Here is a 20,762-nt window from a genome sequence, read left to right on the forward strand (position 1 = left end):
AAAGAAAGAAAGAAAAGAAAAAGAAAAGAAAACAAAGCTGAAGGTCCTGACTCTTAAAAGAAGATTGATAATGCACAATTACTAACATAATTTTTATGTAAGTTTGCAGCATTATTTCTCAACCACTCATTGCCATAATTATGATGACAACGTGTATTTTTTGGCTTTTAGAAACAATAGCGGTGTCCAGTGAAGTCTAGAATATTATAACCATTCTGCAGAAAAGAAGGTAATGTTTGAGAACTTTTCACTTTTTATCTATGGTATCAAATAGCTGATATTACATACCTACTATTGCCATTTTTCAATTTTATCATCATATAGTGAAAATGATATGTCATATTAGTAATCCTTTCTTTTTGACTTAGATAAAAAAAGAAAATACTAGGAAAAAAATGACAATGCACAGCACTTTTATTTAGTGTGTGTGTGTGTCTCTCTGTGTGTGTTTTAATTTCAAATTATTTTTCATTTTCATTAAAACACATTTATTATATATATTTATGAGGTACAGGGTTATATTTCAATACATGTATACAATGTGTAATCATCAAATCAGGGTAATTAGGATATCATCATTGCAAAACTTAATCATTTCTTCTTTGTGATGAGTATATTTGATTCCTCTCTTCTAGCTATTTGCTAACATGCAGTAAATTATTGTTAATTATAAATGACTAGCCTCACTGTACTTCAATAGAACTTATTTTTCCTATCTAGCTGTAATTCTGTGTCCACTAACAAACCTCTCACTATCTCCCTACCCCCACACCTTTCCTACCTCTAGTAACCACAGTTCTACTTTCTCCTAATAAATGTTCAAATTATTACTATTTTAAAAAATTTATATGTGTATTTTGCTCCCATATATGACTGAGAACAAGTGGTATTTCTCTTTCAGTGCCTGGATTATTTCACTTAACATAATTTTCTCCAAGCTCATCCATGCTGCTGCAAATGGCAGAATTTCATTCTTTTTTTAATGGCTGAGTACTATTTCATTGTGGTATTTCACAGCATGTTTACTTTATGCAATTATCCTTGGATGACCATTCAGCATGGTTCTATATCTTGGTTATTGTAAATAGAGCTTTAATAAACATGGGAGTGCAGGTAACCCTTGAACATAATGATTTCTGTTCCTTTGGATATGTACCCAGTAGTGGGATTTCTGGATTGTAAAAGCAAAGGCAACAAGAGAAAAATAAACACATGGGATTATATAAAACTAGAAAACTTCTGCACAGCAAAGGAAACAATCAACAGAGTGAGAACATGAGGAAATATTTGCAAACTATGCATCTGACAGGGGACTAATTTTGAAAATACACAAGGAACTCAAACAACTCAATAGTAAAAAGACAAATACCCTGATTAAAAATTGGGCGAATGAGCTGAATAGACACTTCTCGAAAGAAGACATACAAATGGCCAACAGGTTGATGAAAAAATGCTCACCACCACTAATCATCTGAGAAAGGCAAATCAAAACAAGATGGAGATAAATTTCAAATTGTTGTGAACAAATGTAAAACATTTACTCAATAGCCCATTATTAGAATGTGGAAGAGCCCTTACACATTTATTTTAGAAGTAAAAAGCAGTAATATATCATGTTGTAAACACAAAGCTTATTTATTTTGGCATTTTTGTGTGGGTGGCAAAAATAAACAATTAGCTACACAAAATCAAATGTCTATCGATCATAGAATGGCCAAATACATAGTGATGGATCTAATCTCCCCAGTAGCATTCTAATATTTAAAAATATATATTTAATGTTTATTGACCAAGAAAGATGCTTCATGTCTACTCTCAAGTAAGAAAATGAAGTTGCTGGCAAAACAATATAGTATGATTTTGTTAAAGACCTTCTTACATGGCTGATATTAGAGGATGCTATTCTGTACTATTTTACTTTACTTGTGGATTGTACAAAGGGATACAAACTATAGAATTTGGGGGAGAAAGATATGCAAGACCAGGGAGTTAAGTCCCTACAGTGTAATATCAAATGTTACTGTAGAAAATAAAATTTATTCATAAATATAAATACGCTTAGGGGAAGAATCTGAAGGTAAAATGATAAACCCATTTGCTATGGTTGGATAATGCAGTTTTGTATTACTGTTATTGTGTTCAATTTCTGTTTCTGATATAGCAAAATACAGTACAGTGGAAAAGGGAAAAAATGAACAAAATAAATGGGTCTGGGATAAAGATCCCTTTGTTCATTTTCTGACTCAATTTCTCATAAATTTTATTTTGAAGAGTGGGTTAGATTGAAACATGTTCAATTGGGAAAGTTCAATTGATTTAAAAAAATGCCTACTTAAAAAAGATGCAAGGAATCTGTATATTTGCTGAGTGAGAGTATATGATGTGAGTGAAGCATTGTGTTAGCAGAGTCCATGTCACTTTGTAAAAAAGCTCTTTAGAGAGACAAACCAGACACTAATGAAAACACAATTAACCCTCGAGGGCATCATTATCTCTAATCTGCATTATCACCACCACAGATTTTTCAAAATATTGATGCCATTCAAGTAGAAGATCAGATAATTCATTTGTAGTTGATACCTCAAATAAAGATAAATCATCCCTTACGGTTCAATCTTATTTATCTATAATACACCGTAAGGTCTATTATTAATTTTCTGGTTAATTGGGCTCCTTTTTATCCATTACTTTTTTACCTCTGAAAGTCTATGTTTGACCAAAGATTTTGTATCATTTATTTTATTCATAGGTAATATAAGTCTCAAAATGATCCTGAAAATCTCCTGAAGCTTATAGTATCTAGTTACAATATTTATTTATCTTATTGAGGTGGCAAAGAGTGCAGGTTGTTATAAGAAGTGTTTTATGCAGGAAAAGAGGAAAAGTTTAGCTAGCAAAATATTTCTAACATGTTGATGCTGTAAATGGTCTGAAAGAGTACTAAACAAAGATTAATGGACAACTTGATGCAACTGCATATTAAGATATTAATTGAGAATTCTGAAATAATTAGGTAACATTCTCTTTAGTGCATCTTTCACTTCTTTGTTTCTTAGGCTGTAGATCAATGGATTCAGCATAGGGATCACCAGGGTGTAAAACACAGAGGCCATTTTATCAATACCAAAATTATGGCTGGATTTGGGTTGCAGGTAAATAAATAATAAGGTCCCATAGAACACAACCACCACTGTCAGATGGGCGCTACAGGTGGAGAAGGCTTTGTACCTTCCCTTGGTTGAGCTCATCCTGAGAATGGTCACAAGAATAAACATGTAGGATACAAGAACAATCAAGAGAGAAGACAGCAAATTACAGCCTGCGAAGATCAAAATGATCAACTCTAATTCACGAGTGTCAGAACAGAGCATAGACATCAGAAGGAGACTGTCACAGTAAAAATAATCGATCATGTTAGAGCCAGAGAAGGACAATTTAAATAACTTAATTGTGAGAAATAGAGACACAAATGTGCTGTAGAGATAGGGAGTAAGTACCAGCCCCCAACGTACTTTCTCTGCCATGAGGACCACATAGAGAAGAGGTTTGCAGATGGCTACATAGCGGTCATAGGCCATTGCTGATAGAATAAAAAGTTCAGTGATGATGAAAATCTCAAAGAATGTTAGCTGGGTGGCACACCAATTGTAGGAAATGGTGTTTTTGTGCACCACAAAGTTAACCATCATTTTGGGGCCAATGACAGTGGAGTAGCCAAGATCAGTAATCGACAAATGTCTAAGGAAAAAGTACATGGGGGTGTGTAGCTTGGAGTCCAAATGGGTCACGATAATCATGCCCAGATTGCCCATCACTGTGACCAAGTATATGATGAGGAAGATTCCAAGGAGGGGCGTCTGCAGCCTAGGGTTATCAGTGATCCCCATGAGAATAAATTCAGTCACCTCGGTCATTGCAGTGTGATTGCAGTTCTCCATCTGGTTCTTCTTGGTGACCTGTTTTAGTTATAAAATTGTTATTTATTATATTTGAAATGCTGTTTTCTAAGATAATTTATTTCATGATGTATGAGAGATAAAGACATTTTCTTTGTCTCAAATTGTAAAGAGAGATTCCTCCCATTAGGCCAAATGCACACATAGCTACTCTTACATTCATTGAAGTTTGGGTAAAGTGTCCTGTAAAAGAGGCAAGTTACTTTGAAATGATTGTTTTGATGTAGCTACTATGACTTACTTATTTTGACACAAAGTTATTTCAAATATGTCAAAAGAGCTACCTCTTTTATTTCATGTTTTTAAAATTGACAGGTAATTTGTGAAACAAATATCTATACATAACCATAATCCTTACCTGTTGCTGATCATAACACCTAGTTAAAGAAGCAAGACAAGAAAAGATTTTCCAAGCTGTTGGTGGAGTAATTAATCGGACAGTGGTTATAAAAAGTTTGACATGTAAGTATATGTATGTTTAAATACTTCTCACCATAAGTTTAACATGTTTACCCACTACAAAATCAAATGCTCTGTTAATTTTAGAATTATGTTAATAATATTCTAGTCCGCATTTGCCACATGTGTTCTTTTTGTCTGTTGAATCATGACTTCTAATGATCTTCCAATCACACATCCCTTTTCTGCACAGAAAGCACCTGGCCATTCTGCTTATTCAAGAATGGAGAATCATTAAAAGAGGTCAGCAGAAAGAAAGATGACGATCAAGAACTCGATGAAACTCATTGTGTGCCTGGATATTTTCTAAGCATATTAACTCATGATCTACACAATAACTCTAGGAAATAGGTTGGAATTAGCATCCTCATATAGGAAACAAAATTGAAGCACAGAGGGGTGAATAATTTTACAAAGATCACTCAGATTGTAAGTGGTGAAGTCAGGGTTCAAATAAAGTCATCCTGCCCTCAGAATATGTTGTCATAAAGACACTTCTCCATTAAATGAACCCTGAGTAGATTTAAAAAGTGGAGAACGGGATAAAAAAGGACATCAGGTGAATAACAATAGACAGAAATCCTTGTTAAAAGACATGACTGTGTCAGTAATTTGAAAACTATGGTTGTATAAATAATGGAAAACATGAAGAATTTATAGCAGGTTTTGCACATTAGTCCTACTGGCATCAGAAAACTGCATTGCAAAGGATGAAATAGTTTTGAGACCTTTGGCGTTGGCCCAGTTTAAGTGATATGACCTTAGAGTTTTTTAAGGACCTGGAACAAGGCAAGGATGACCAGTGTCCCCACTCTTATTCAGCACAGTACTGGAAGTTCTTCACAGAGCAATATGGAAAGAGAAAGCAGTAAAAGATATTCAAGTTGGAAAGGGAGAACTCAAACTATCTCTATTTGCAGATGATGTAATCACACAAACACATGTGTGTGTGTGTGTGTGTGTACGTGTGTGTAGAAAACCCTAAAGACCCCACCGAAAATTACTAGAACTAATAAATAAACTTAGTAAAGTTTCAAGATACAAAAATCAGTAGCATTTCTATATGCCAATAACAAAATATCTGCAAAGGAAATCAGAAATTATTCTCATTTACAATAGCTACCCCTCCCCCCCCAAATGTAGAAATAAATTTAACCAAAGTGGTAAAAGATCTCTACAATGAAAACTATAAAACACTGGTGAAAGAAATTGGAGAATCCCTAAAAAAATGGAAAGACATCTCCATTTCCTGGGTTGGAAGAATTAATATGGTCAAAATTGTTATAAGTCCCAAAGCATTCTAAGATGCAATGAAGTCTCTATCAAAACACCAATTATATTCTTAACAGAAGTAGAAAAATACAATCCTCAAATTTGTACAAAAGCACAAAAGATACTGTGTAGCCAAAGTAATCTTGAACAAAGAGAAGAAAGTCAGAAGCATTACACTATCTGACTTCAAATTTGCTATGAAGCTATGGTAACCAAAACAGCATGGTACTGGCATAAAATCCAATTGCACAAAAATAGTGAACCTAAAAAAAATCCATGCATTTACAGCCAGATGATTTATGACAAAGGTGCCAATAATATACATTGGTGAATGGATTGGATATTCAATGAGTTTTTTAAAGTTTAATTTTTTAAAATTTAATCTCTCAAGTTAATAAAATACATTGGATATCCACATGCAGAAGATTCAAACTAGACCCCTCTCTCTGACCACAAACAAAAATCAATTCAAAATGGATTAAAGACCCACACTTAAGACTGGAATCTATAAACTATTAGAAGAAAACTTAAGGAAACACTACATGAAATTGTATTGGGCAGCACTTTTTTGAACAAGACTACAAAGGCATGGGCATAAAAAGCAAAAAGACAAAGAAAACTACCTCAAAAAATCTTCTGCACAGCAAAGGACACAATCAACAAAATGAAAATAAAACCTACAGAATGTAAGAAAGTAATTGCAAACTTTGCATTTGACAAAGGGGTAGTACTCAGAATATATAAGAAACTCAAACAAATCAACAGCAAAAAAAGAAAAAAAAATTGCAAATAACCCTATTAAAAATGGGCAAAGAAGCTGGACAGAAATTTCTCAAAAAAAGACATGAAAATGTCCAAATGAAATCAATATATTGAAGAGACACTTGCACTCCCCTGTTCATTGCAGCACTATATACAAGAGCCAGGAGGTGGAATCAACCTAAATGTTCACCAGTGGATAAATAGACTAAAAAAATAATGGTATACACATTGAGATATCTCACCCCATTAAGATTGATTATTATCAAAAAGGCAGAGCATAACAAATGCTGGCAATAATGTGGAGAACCCTCCTACACTGTTGATTAGTCTGTAAATTAGTGCAGCCATTATGTGAAACAGTATGGAGGTTCCTCAAACAACTACAGATAGAACTGCCATACGATCTAGCAATCCCACTGTTTGGTAGATACCTAAAGGGATAGGAATCATCATGTGGAAGGGATACCTGGACTCCCATGTTTATCACAGATGTATTTACAATAGCCAAGAGTGAGACCAACCTAAATGTCCTTTGACGGACAACTGGATAAGGCAAATGTGGTATATATACACATAATAGAATACTACTCAGCCGTAAAAAAGAATGAAACTCTGACATTCACAGTAACATGAATGAGCTTGGAGAAAATTATGCTAAGTGAAAAAAGCCAGGCACAGAAAGAGAAATACCACATGTCCTCACTGATAAGTGGGAGCTAAAAATAACAACTAAGTAAAAAAGAAAGATACCTCAATCACAACAGTACATTGAACTTTCAAAAGAAAAGAACAGAACTGTGGTTGCCAGAGGCTGAAAAGGGGGATAGGTGGGGGAGAAGTGAGTATTGGTTAATGGACACAAGGAATGATTAAGTTTTGTAATGATAAGTATGTTAACTATCCTGATTTGAGCATCACATATTGCACACAGGTATTGATGCTCAATTCTGCACCCCACAAACATGTATAATCAATTATATTTCAAAAAAATTCAAAAATTGTATATGTACACAATAGAGTACTATTCAGCTATTAAAAAATAAAAAATAAAATCCTGTCATTTGCAGTAACATGGAAGAAACTGGAGACGGTCATGTTAAGTGAAGCCAGGCACAGAAAGACAAATTACACATGATCTCACTCGTATGTGGAATCCAAAAAAAAAAAAAAAAAAAAAAAAGAGAGGTTCTCATAGACATTAAGTAGTAAAATAAGGGATACCAACAACAGGCAGGAGAAGACTGGGGAAGGGAGGAGGTTGAGTAGCCAGTACAAAGTTACAGGTAGATAGGAAAAATAAGTTCTTGTGTTCTAGGCTAACTAGAACTAATAATATTATATTGTATAATTCTAAATAGCTAAAAAAAGAGGATCTTGACGGTAATCACCACAAAGAAAAGACAAATGTTTAGGTTAGGTAATGAATAAGCTGTCTACACTAAGTGAATCATTATACTATATACGCATTATTTAAAGAACACACTGTACCCTACAAATAAGTACAATTAAAATTAAATTAAATGAAAAAGAAAGTTTTAAAGACCAATGTCTTACTGACCTTAATGGGGACTGTCCCTTGGTTTCTAACTTAATTTTGGTAGGATACAGAATATATTTAAGTATTTTCTACCCCCTTGAGACTCATTGTGTTAAAGTTTTAAGATGATTCAAGGATAAACAAATTGCATATAATTACCTGAGGGAGAGGGCCTTGGATATCTGTTAATTATTTTTAGAAAGTTCCATTAGGAAAAGTACAAAATATTTCATACCTCAGTCTAACTGAATAAATAAATGATGCAATATCACTAAACACTGAAAATCAGAAACATGTTTTTGTCAGCATCTCATTTACACAATATTTTGCAAATGTTAAATATACTACTGCCTACACACATAATTCATGACTAAATGAAGGAATAAATTCCTAGAAAAAATATTATGCAGTATTTGATAAGACATTTATTGACCAAGGATATTTTTGTTGTATATAAAATGATAAGTTGATATGAAACAATGTCTTTTAACTTGTTATCGGTAGTGAATTATTTCTTCATCTATTTATAATGTATCTTATGAATAATTTACATCATCTCCTTTTTTTTAAGTATTTAATTTACTGTTGTTCAGTAAATATTTGTTCATATCTCATATTGTATTTTGATATCACATTTGTTTTTCTCGAATCTTTCGTTTGTTTCTCACAATTTAATATTTTTCCTAAATCATTTTTATATTGAACACATTTATAATAGTTTATTTTAAAAAGTCCTTGTCTGCTAATTCTTTCATCACTGACATTTTAGAATCTATTTTAATTATCTCCTTTATAGGAACTTGTGTTGCTGCTTTCTCATATGTCCAGTATTTGTGATTGGATGCTAAATATGGTGATGTTATCCTAATGAGTGTTGCATTTTGTTTAGTTTTGTTCTAAAAGAACAGTGGATGTTTTAAACAAGAATGAGTTGGCTTTATTTGAGATCTGTTTTCAAGCTCTCAAAATGGTGAAAAGCAGATTTTACCTCTGAGATTTCTACTGAATTCTCAGGTGCTGAACAAGAACTCTCCACACTAGCTTTTGGAATTCAAATGTCTTCCTGCCCAGTGTGATGTCTGAGAATTGTTCAGCTTATAATTTCTAGGTCATTTTTTAAGAGTCTTGAGGACATTCAATATAGACATGCACAATTTAGAGTTCAGCCGCAAACTCAGGGAAATTGTAGTGGAGGAAAGCATAAACAATAATATGAGAAAGATATGACATATAAGAACAAATAGCAATAAATCAGAAGTATGTTCTCTATTATCTGTAATTATGTTAAATTTAATTGGATTAAATCATACAATGAAAATGTAGAGATTGATAGAATATGTTTTTTTAAATAATGATCCAAATAGGGCCAAGCCCCTGGCGCACTCGGGAGAGTGCAGCGCTGGGAGGGCAGCGACACTCCCGCCGTGGGTTCAGATCCTGTATAGGAATGGCCGGTGCGCTCACTGGCTGAGTGCCGGTCATGATAAAGACAAAAAAAAAAAAAAAAAAAAAAAATCCAAATATATGCTTTCTGCCAGAGATTCTCTTTACTTGTACTGTTTCAGGTTCAGAAAATGCAATAAATAGGTTAAGATGATACCTGTCTTTCAAACAAACCAACAAAAAACCCTGAAAGAAATAAACACACAGTTTACGAATGTAGAGTTTTACGAGTGTTCCCATGGCAAGAAATGAGAGCTTCTAAGGACTCACTAAAGGAAACATTGAATCAGAAGAAAGGAATATGGGTAAGAAAATGATATTTAATTGAAGTATCAATTAAATATCAATTAATTGGAGTATCAAAAATGAGTTGTAATTTGGCTAAATATAGAGAAAAAAGATCTTTTTGTCTATGTGTTATACTTTGCTGTTGAGCCAAAAAAGTATTTTTATTTATCAGGAATATTCACAAGTGACATTTGCTTTTACCATAACTTATTAGAGCAATACTTCATATTAAATATTAAATACAGTGCTTGCATTGATTACCAAAGGCCCTGTGGAATGCAATTTTTTATTTCTTTCTTCCTTAGCTGTAGATCAAGAGGTTAAGCATGAGATCATTAACATGTAAAATGTGGAGGTGATTTTATCAGTATCAGAGGAGTGAGTGGATTTGGCTGCACATCCAGAAAGAGTGGAGACCCATACAACGCAACTGCCACTGTTAGACAAGAACCACATGTGGAGATATCTTTTTTCTTGCCCTCTGCAGAATGCATTTGACATATGGCTAAAAGGATAAGCATGTGGGATGCCTCCCAGGAGAAAGATCATCAAATTAAATGCTGAAAATAGAATGATCAACAATTCTATTTCTCGAACATTTGAGGAGAGCATAGGTGACAGAGAAACATGATTAAAATATAATGTATTCATATCCACTTCCTCCATGACTTCCATATGTGTAAGAATTGAGGAAAATTTACAAACAGTGAGAAATAGATTTAATTTGTACAAATAGATGAGATTTGAAAAAAAAATATATATTTCATTTGTGCCTATAACCTAATACCTAAAACAGGACATAAGCCATTTTCTACACCAATGAAAGCTTCCTCATGCTTTATACTCCCCTATGCCACGCCCCCCATTAGGACATTTTCTTCAACCCTTAACTACATCCTTCCATCTCCAGGCAACTGAATCCTATCTCTACTTTCATATTTTTTCTGTCCTTGAATTTTATATACTTGGAATTGCACAATAGATACTCTTGATCTGGCTACTTTCACTCATCATATTACACCTGAAACTCATCCATGCTGTGTTTGTTTTGTTGCATGATATTCCATACCATGAATATACCACAATTCTTTAACATTTTTCTAATATATGGATATTTGACTTTTGAATTATTAAGAAAAGTCTAGTATAAACACTTCTACACAAGTATATCTGTGGGCACATGCATTCAATTCCCTTAATGATAGATTTGAAAACAAAATTATTGGATCATAGAGCTTATTATCTTTAACTTTAGAAGAAACAGCCAAATTTTTACACATATAATACTTTATATTAACACCAACTTTGTATGACAGTATCGTTTTCTACATATCCTTGCCAAAATGTGATGAAAATTTTTAAAAAATAATAATAATTAAGAAATTTAAATTGTTCCTGAAGTGTTTCTCCTATGTTTTCTTTAAGAGGTTATTGTTTCAGGTGTATATTTAATTCTTTAATCTATTTTGGGCTGATTTTATTATATGGTGAGGGGTATGAGTATAGTTTCATTCTTCTGCATATGGATATCCAGTTATCCCAGCAACATTTGCTGAAGAGGCAGTCTCTTCCCCAGTGTATAGGCTTGGTGCCTTTGTCAAAGATCAGATGGCTGTAGGTGTGTGGGTTGATTTCTGGATTCTCTATTCTATTCTATTGATCAGTGTGTCTGTTTTTATGCTATTACCATGCTGTTTTGGTTATTATAGCTTTGTACTATAGTTTAAAACCAGGTAGTGTTATGCCTCGAGCTTTACTTATTTATTTATTTATTTTTGCTCAGAATTGCTTTGGCTATGTGTGGTCTTTTGTTATTCTATATAAATGTCTGGATAGCTTTTTCCCATTTCTGAGAAAAAATGTCATTGGAATTTTGATGGGGATTGCATTGAATTTATATAACACTTTGGGTAGCAAGGACATTTTCACAGTGTTGATTCTTCCAATCCAAGAGCATGGGATATCTTTCCATCTTCTTATGTCCTCTTTAATTTCTCTCAGCAGTGGTTTGCAGTTCTCTTTATAGAGATTTTTCATATCCTTGGTTAACTCTATTCCTAAGCATTTTATTTTTTTGGTTGCTATTGTAAATGCTGGGCACAGTCTTCATGAATATGACCCCAAAAGCATGGGCAACCAAAGGAAAAATAAATAAATGGGATTATGTCAACTAAAGATACTGCACAGCAAAAGAAACAATTAACAGGGGTAAAAGACAACCAACAGAGTGGGAGAAAATATTTGCAAAACATACATCTGACAAGGGATTAATGTCCAGAATATACAAGGAACTGAAACAACTTTACAACAACAAAAAAATAAGTAACCTAATTAAAAAATGGGCAAAAGAGTTAAATAGGCATTCCTCAAAGGAAAATACACGAATGGCCTACAGACACATTAAAAAAAATGTTCAATATCACTCAGCATTCGGGAAATGTAAATCAAAACCACACTAACCCCGTCTAACCATCTAACCCCATTTAGGATGGCTAATGATAGGATGGCTATCATTAACTAACGATAAATGCTGGTGAGGTTGTGGAGAAAAAGGAACTCTCATATGTTGTTGGTGGGACTGAAGAATGGTGCAGCCTCTATGGAAAATGGTATGGAGGTTCCTCAAACAATTGCAGATTGATCTACCATATGACCCAGCTATTCCACTGCTGGGAATATACTTAGAGGAATGGAAATCATCAAGTTGAAGGTATACCTGTTCCCCAATGTTCATTGCAGCACTATTTACAATAGCTAAGAGTTGGAACCAGCTCAAATGTGCCTCATCAGATGAGTGGATACGGAAAATGTGGTATATCTACACAATGGAATACTACTCTGCTATAAAAAAGAATGAAATACTGCCATTCGCAACAACATGGATTGACCTAGAAAGAATTATATTAAGTGAAACAAGTCAGGCACAGAAAGAGAAATATCACATGTTCTCACTTATTTGTAGGAGCTAAAAATAAATAAATAAATACACAAAATCCTGGGGGGAGGAAGGGAAGAAGACACCACAATTGCAATTCCTTGAAGTTGATTCAACAAGCTAACAGAAAGGAGATTTTTGGGAGGGATGGGAAGAGGGAGGAAGGATGGAGGTTTCAGTAATGGGTCACCATAAACAACCACATTGTATATTGACACAATAAAATATTTTAATTTAAAAAAGAGAAATATAAATTGTTATAAATGGTATCTCATTTTTATTTTTACTTTTATTTACTCGACGGCTAATTATAAAGGAAATTATTCCATGTATTAGGTGGTCATTCATACATCTTCTTTAGCAAAGTTTCTAAATTTTGCTCATTTTTAATTAGATTGTCTTTCTTTTTCATTAATTTTTAAATGTTTATACATATTCTACATAGAACCAGTTTCTTAAAATTTTTATCTAGAAACTTCATGTTTTTAATTTGTATTTATATTTACTTCAATTTAACCCAAGATCCTGCAGTGATACAAAGAAGGGCTGTTTTATCACTAGGTGTGAGAGAAACTCTCTCTCACCATGAGTTCCACATAAAGAAAGCAACTGTGATGCAGGCGATGGTATGTGTGGAAGAATACAGAAAGCTAATGACGCCACACCCCAAGGTCTAGGTACACAGAATGCTCCGAAGACAGAAAAAGAAGGAGATCTAAAAACAATCTCCAGTTCCCACTCCAAACCCTGCTCTAACTTTTTGTACAGTTGTGTATTAATGGATTATGGATTCTATCATGGAAATTGTGGATTACACTGTGCAGATTTCCGAATTATACCAAATTTCTGTAGAAGTGTTGATTTTGCTTGTTCTTTTTAAAATATTATTTTAGCACAAAATTAACATGGTTTGACTCAGTCTACAAACTCTGTCTTGTGGGTAGTATTACAAACATTAGTTCATATTTTTAGCCATTTTGGAGCTCATGAAATTGCCCTATATGTGTTACATGGTTTGGGATCACTGAAATGGAGATAGTTTGTACATATAATGTGGACTTCCCTTCCCCTGGCTGTATCTTTTCTGGCACGCAGCCCCATTTTCCAGTGGCTGAGGTTGTCACAAACTGTGCCTTCTTTCTTTGGGTCAGAAAGACTGTGGGTTTTATATGACATTTTTACCTGATGATGTAGACTAGGTTGTTCCTTGCAAATACAAGTTGTAAAAATGGGGAAGTCACCCATACCTGTAGTGTCAAATGCCTAAGAGAATTTTCCTGTTTTGGTCTCCCTCTAGTACTAGAAGGTTTTATTAATTTGTTTGTTTGTTTATTTGTTTATTCACTCATTCATTCATTCATTCATTCATTCATTCATTCATTCATTCATTCATTCATTCAATCATCCATCCATCCATCCATCTATCTATCTATCATCTATTTATTTATTTATATTTTTTCCTAAGGTATTAATTGTCAACCCTGGGGTTGTTTGTCTTATTATAGTTTACCTGAATTCTATCAAAAACAGATCAAAGAATCATATCTATCTTTAGTTTAAAATTATGTGTATGTTTGGTTTAGAATCATAGTTTGATATTTTTTGGAGTTTTAAATAGGTTGCTCCATTTTCTTCTGGCATGTATTAACTTTATCCAAAGCCTGTGTTCATTTTTATTTGTTGTTTTTTGTTCGTTTGTTTTTCTGTATATCTTGTATTTTTCACAGGTCTTGCAAACTGATAAATACGTCATCTTTTTTTTTCCCTTTGCACTTAAGTGTGGATGGTTTCTATTGTCCTGTGACACAAACTTGTCACTAATTTTTTCTTCTGTGCTTTCAAATCTATTTTTAAGAAATGAAATATTTAAGGCTTATTTCTAATATGACATTCAGCTATAGTAACTCATATTATTTTTTTAATTCTCTTATTAATATTCATGGTTACCTGTAAGTTTTTCAAATATTTGTAACTATTCTAAAGTTTATGTCTGCTAATTCCATGATCTGTGTTATAACTGATCTACTAATACTTAATTTTGCTTATGGTTACAGGTAATATTTTCCTGCTTTCTCAACCTAGAAATAAACAATTCATTGAATTCTGGACACAGTGAACATTTTGATTTTGAGGGAGAATATGTTTTAGCCTTCTTTAAACAGTGTTGAATTTTGTATTGTCAGGTAATTTGCTTACTTGCAAATCACCTTAATCCTTTTTATTTGTGTGTTTTTTGGTTTTTTTTTTATGATGATCAAACCAGGATAATTGGTATACCTTAATCCTTTTGAGGTTTAATGTTGAGTTCTGTAAGAGTGGGTTTAGTGAATTTTTTCCTCTGAGGTAATTTTTTCTGTCTTCCCCTGTCACTAGTATTCAATGAATGTCCTCACTAGAATTTGCTAGAACTTCAAGGTATCCCAACCCTGCATGAACAGGTACTTTTCATCACACAATTTCTCAGTAGGTTTTCTTTTCCTGGCAGTTGTTCTTGGTCTGGCTTTACAGAATTTCACTTCAATATGTACAGTATAGGAGTCATCCAAAGCCTCACACAGGTTCTGTGCTGATTTCCTAATCACTTTCTCTATCTAGGTGTCTCCACTAAAGTGCTCATCTCTGTGTATTTAAAACTTTTGCTAATAATTGCAATGGGGTAATATTTTTTCCTAACTTTTCCTGAGCTTCGCATTTTTTGTCTATCTACTTAGCCAATTTTTCTGGGTGTAGATTTAGCATTTTTTTAGTGTTTAATTAATTAATTAATTCCATTAATTAATGTAGATGCATATAAATTTAGTCTTTTAATACTTGACTATTTAAACTTCAATTATATCTTTTTTTTTTTTTTTTGTCGTTTTTTCGTGACCGGCACTCAGCCAGTGAGTGCACCGGTCAGTCCTAAATAGGATCCGAACCCGTGGCGGGAGTGTCGCTGCGCTGCCAGCGCAGCACTCTACCAAGTGCGCCACGGGCTCGGCCCAAACTTCAATTATATCTTGACTATCTCTTAAAAACCTTTTATAAAATTTTTGTCTCCTATTAACACAGATATGCTGTTTTTCTTTGTTCATTACTTAGTACAATTTTGTTTTTCTTCGACATTAGCTTTTCATATCATTAAATTTTAGTTTTTGTATTTATTCATGTTTATTTTATAATATATATGATGATTCAAATATCTGAAATTCTTACTGACCAAAATTTATGATTCCTTTTTCTTCAGACAAGTGAAGACTGGCTTTTATGCCTATTTTTACTCAGACAAGTACATTTTTTCCCCCAATTTTTGGAATTCTAGGATCTTTTTAGTAGACCAGCTTAATTGGAGATAATCTCCTTTGGAGAATATGTAAATTTGCTTCTGCTGAATTCCATGTGTACTACCTGTGTTTATACTGGAGTCTCTGGCTCAGCCCTGTTAGATATGTTTTCCTTTAAAGCACTGATTTTGGTTTAACTGCCACAGCTTAAGAATCACATCTTTCTTTTGCAGCTCAAAAAGCTTTGTGCTTGCTTTGTTCTGTTTATTTTATTGGTTTTTGAGTGTCTTCCATCTTCATTCAACTTTGCCATTTTTTGAAGTCTATCGTTCATCAAGGATGTATGTATTTATGTACTTAACTTTATTTAAAACTGCTAAACTGTTTTCCAAAGTGAAGTGCCATTGCATATGCCAATTCACAGTTTATGGTAATTTCAGGAGTGGAAAATAGTGGCTGATACTATGTATCAGCTCGATACTTGGTACTTGATTATAAAGAACTTTCAATTTTATCCAAACTGTTGGGTGGAAGGTAGTATCTCATAGTTATTGTAATCTCATTTTCCTGATGACTAAGGATGTCGGGCCTCTTTTTCATGTGTTTATTGACCATTAATATTTCCTCTGTGAAGAATCTTTTTACATCCTTTTTATTATTTATTATGTTGTCTTTTTGTTATTGACTCGAAGGGCATACTTATCTATATCTTGGATCCCATTGACTCACTTGGGCTTCTTAGCAGATAATCAATTGCACATACACACGTGCCTGTGTTTGGGACTCTCAATCTGTTTCATCAATCAATTTATCTATATTTATAAAATGCTGCATTATTTTGAGTGTTGTAGACTTATAGTCAGTCCTGAAATCTGTACTGTGAGTTCTACAACTTTGTTCTTTTTCAAGATTGTTTTGGCTATTCTGGATCTTTTCTTTAATGTGCAGAAGCAGACCTAAAGCCAGACGTGAGACCTTTACTGTACACCATTAGGCTAGATCTAAGCCCGTCCACTCTGAGAACCATAACCTTTGTGTTATTAAAATTAATTATTAGTTATAATTATTTTATTGTAAATTGCTATTGCAATTATAATTTTATAATTGTATTTTTAGTTATTAAAATTAATATTTAAAAAGTTAAGCTTTGTTAAAAGCTGTACATTGGTATCAACTTTATGATGTTAAATTAAGTGATGAACCACTTGGATGCTAGAAATAAAATAGAAATAGATATAATTATTATTGTTTGAGACATTTCTCTTCAACATCTTAAAGCCAGAATAGTTTCTTGTTTAATTCAGAAAATTTGACGATTTTGAAAAAAATTTCTTCAAGAAAGAGAATATCTTGTTGTCTGAATTAAGAAACCATGGGATGGGAATTTAGAAATCCATTATAGATCCCATGTAGAAAATCAGCATTAGGACTTTTAGAAATAATTGGAGGTTGAGTTTATGCAATCTAGTCATTAGGGCCTGCAACTATTGTCTTTTAAGCATTCATATAAATATATTCGAAATGTCTAACTAAAAGCTTTTGGTGAACCAAACCATAAATGGATATGAATAATTTTTTTTTTAAAGCTGAAGATTCTAACTCTTGAAAGAAGATTGGTAATGTACAAATACTAAAAGAATTTTTACATAGGTTGGCAGCATTATTTCTCAACCACTCATTGCTAAAATTATGATGGGAACCTGTGTTTTGTGGTTTTTAGAAACAGTAGTGGTGTCCAGTGAAGTCTGGAATATTATAAACTTTCTGTAGAAAAGAAGGTAATGTTTGTGAACCATTCACATTTTATCTATGATATCAAATAGCTGATATTACACCCATACTATAGCCATTTTTCAATTTTATCATCATACAGTGAAAATAACATGTCACATTAGTAATCCTTTCATTTTAAATTAAATAAAAAAAGAAAATACTACTTGGAAAAAAAATGACAATGGACAGCACTGCTTTTCAGTGTGCGTGTGTGTAATTTCAAATTATTTTCTGTTTTGTTGAAACGTATTTACTATATAGTTGATGAGGCACAGAGTTAAAGTTCAATACATTTATATAATGTGTGATGATCAGGGTTATTAGGATATCATCATTGCAAAATTAATCTTTTCTTTGTGATGTGAACATTTGATTTCCTCTCTGCTAGCCATTTGATAACAGGCAGTAATTAGTGTTAGTTATAGATGCTTAGTTCAACTGTATACCAATAGAACTTATTTTTCCTATCTAGCTGTAACTCTGTGACCACTAACCAACTTCTCACTATCCCCCTGCTTCCCACACCTTTCCTACCTTTAGTTATGACAGTTCTACTCTGTTCTTCTAAATGTTCAAATTATTACTATTTTTAAAAATTTGTACATATATTTTGCTCCCATATGTGAGTGAAAAAGTGTAGCATTTTTCTTTCTGTGCCTGGTTTATTTCACTTAACATAATTTTCTCCAAGCTCATCCATGCTGCTGAAAATGGCAGAATTTCATTCTTTTTTTTTTTTTTTTTAGATTGGAAGTGTTTTTATTCATACACGCCCAGAGTACACACTTGTATGGTAAAGAGCAGGAAAGAAAGAAAGATTTATGGAATTAACCTTCTGCACATTGAATACTTCTTAAATTTTGTCTACCCTACTTCATAAGTAAATCATCTTATTTGCTTCCATTTGAACCACTTATAACCACTTTATATATCCACTTACAACCACTTTACCTTAATTATATCCAAAAGGAAGGATACTGTGTGCTGGCTTATCTTATGGTCAGTTTGAGAACATGTCTGTTTTCATATGCACATATAAACTAAATGTAAATGTATATTGGTTCATTCTTTTTTTAATGGCTGAATTATATTTCATTGTGGTATTTCACACTACATTAACTAAATGTAATCATCCTTGGATGACCATTTAGGTTGGTTCTATAGCTTCCTTATTGTGAATAGAGCTGCAATAAACATGGGAGTGCAGGTATCCCTTCAACATGATGATTTGCATTCCTCTGGGTATATAGCTAGTATCGGGATTGCTGCCTTGGAAAAGCACAGGCAACAAAAGAAAAATAAACACATGGGATTATATAAAGCTAAAAAACTTCTGCACAGCAAAGGAAACAATCAACAGAGCAGGCTGTGAGGAAATATTTGCAAACTATGCATCTGATAGGAGATTAATATCCAGAATATACAAGGAACTCAAACAACTTAATAGAGAAAAGACAGATAATCTGATTAAAAATCAGGCAAAAGAACTGAATAGACACTTCTTTAAAGAAGACATACAAATGGTCAGCAGGTACATGAAAAATGCTCAACAACGGTAATCATCTAAGAAAGGCTAACAAAAACAAGATGGAGATAAATTTCAAGTTGTTATGTACATAGGTAAAACATTTATCCAACAACACAGTATTAGAATGTGAAAGGGCCCTTACACATTTACTTTAGAAGTAAAACCCACTAATATATCATGTTAGAAACACAATTATTTATTATGTATTTTTTTATGTATGGCAAAATAAATAATTGAATAAACAAATAGCTTCAAAACCACAAATGTCTATCAATCAGAATGGCAAAATACATAGTGATTGATCTAATCTCCCCATTTGTATTCTAATATTAAAATATATATTTAATGTTTATTGACCAAGAAAGATGCTGCTGACACATTCTCAAGTAAGAAAAAGAAGTGGCAGGGAACACAATGTCATATGATTTTGTTAAAGACCTTCTACAGATGATATCAGAGAATGTTGTTGATATTATTTAACTTAACTTGTGGATTGTAAAAAGGGATCAAAACTATACAATGTGGGAGAGATAAGTATGCAAGACCAGGGAGTTAATTCCCTGTAGTGTAATACCAAATGTTACGCTAGAAAAAAAAATTCATAATAATAATAAATACGTTTGGGGGGAAATCTGAAGGTAAAATGTCAAGAACATTTGCTATAGTTAAATAATGCAATTTTATATTACTATTATCATGTTATTTTTTTCAGATATAGAAAAATACAATAGGGTGGAAGAGGGAGAAAATGAACAAAATAAATGGGTCTGGGGTAAAGATCCCTTGGTTTATTTTTTTATTCAATATCTCACAATTTTTACTTTGATTAGTGGGTTAAATTGAACCAAGTACTATTGGGAAAGTGTGTGCATTTCAAAAATCTAAAAAAAAAGTCATTTTAAACAACTGATATGTAAAGAATCTGTTTATTTGCTGAGTGAGAGTATATGATGTGAATGAAGCATTGTGTTAGCACAGAGTCCGTGTCACTGTGTACACACGCTCCTGAAAGAGACACACCAGACACTGATGAAAATGCAATTAACACTTGAGTACATCGTTGTCTCTAATCTGCATTATCACCACAATAGTCTTTTCAAAATATTGATGCCATTCCAGTAGAAGACCAGGTAACTCCTTTAGAGTTGATACCTTATATAAAGATAAATCATTTTTCATGATTCAATCTTATTTATCTTTAATACACAGTAATATCTTTTACTAATTTTATTGTTAATTTTACTCCATTTTGACTAGTAAAGAATTTTCTCATTTGAAAGTATAAGTCTGACCAACATTTTCATAGTATTTACCTTATTTAAAACAATCTTTGTTTCAATCTCTTGAAAGCATATATTATCTGGTTACAACATTTATTAATCCTATTTATGTGCCAAAGAGTATATATTGTTATAAGAAGTGTTTTATCCAGAAAAAGAGGCAAACTTAAGCTAGTAAAATATTTCTACTTTTTGATGCAATAATTGGTCTGAAAGAGTACTAAACAAAGATTAATGGACACCCTGATGCAACTGAATTTAAGATA

At 32.8% G+C, this 20,762-nt stretch overlaps 1 protein-coding gene across 1 annotated transcript; it reads right to left on the bottom strand.

Moving 5' to 3' along the window:
• Positions 1-2,987: 2,987 nt before the first annotated feature.
• LOC134376474 (olfactory receptor 8K1-like) lies at positions 2,988-3,938 on the bottom strand. The gene has a single exon (XM_063095011.1). It carries the CDS (start codon positions 3,936-3,938, stop codon positions 2,988-2,990), a length of 951 nt encoding a protein of 316 aa, XP_062951081.1.
• Positions 3,939-20,762: the final 16,824 nt, after the last annotated feature.

Source organism: Cynocephalus volans, chromosome 4, assembly GCF_027409185.1.
Source record: "Cynocephalus volans isolate mCynVol1 chromosome 4, mCynVol1.pri, whole genome shotgun sequence".
Lineage (NCBI taxonomy): Eukaryota > Metazoa > Chordata > Mammalia > Dermoptera > Cynocephalidae > Cynocephalus > Cynocephalus volans.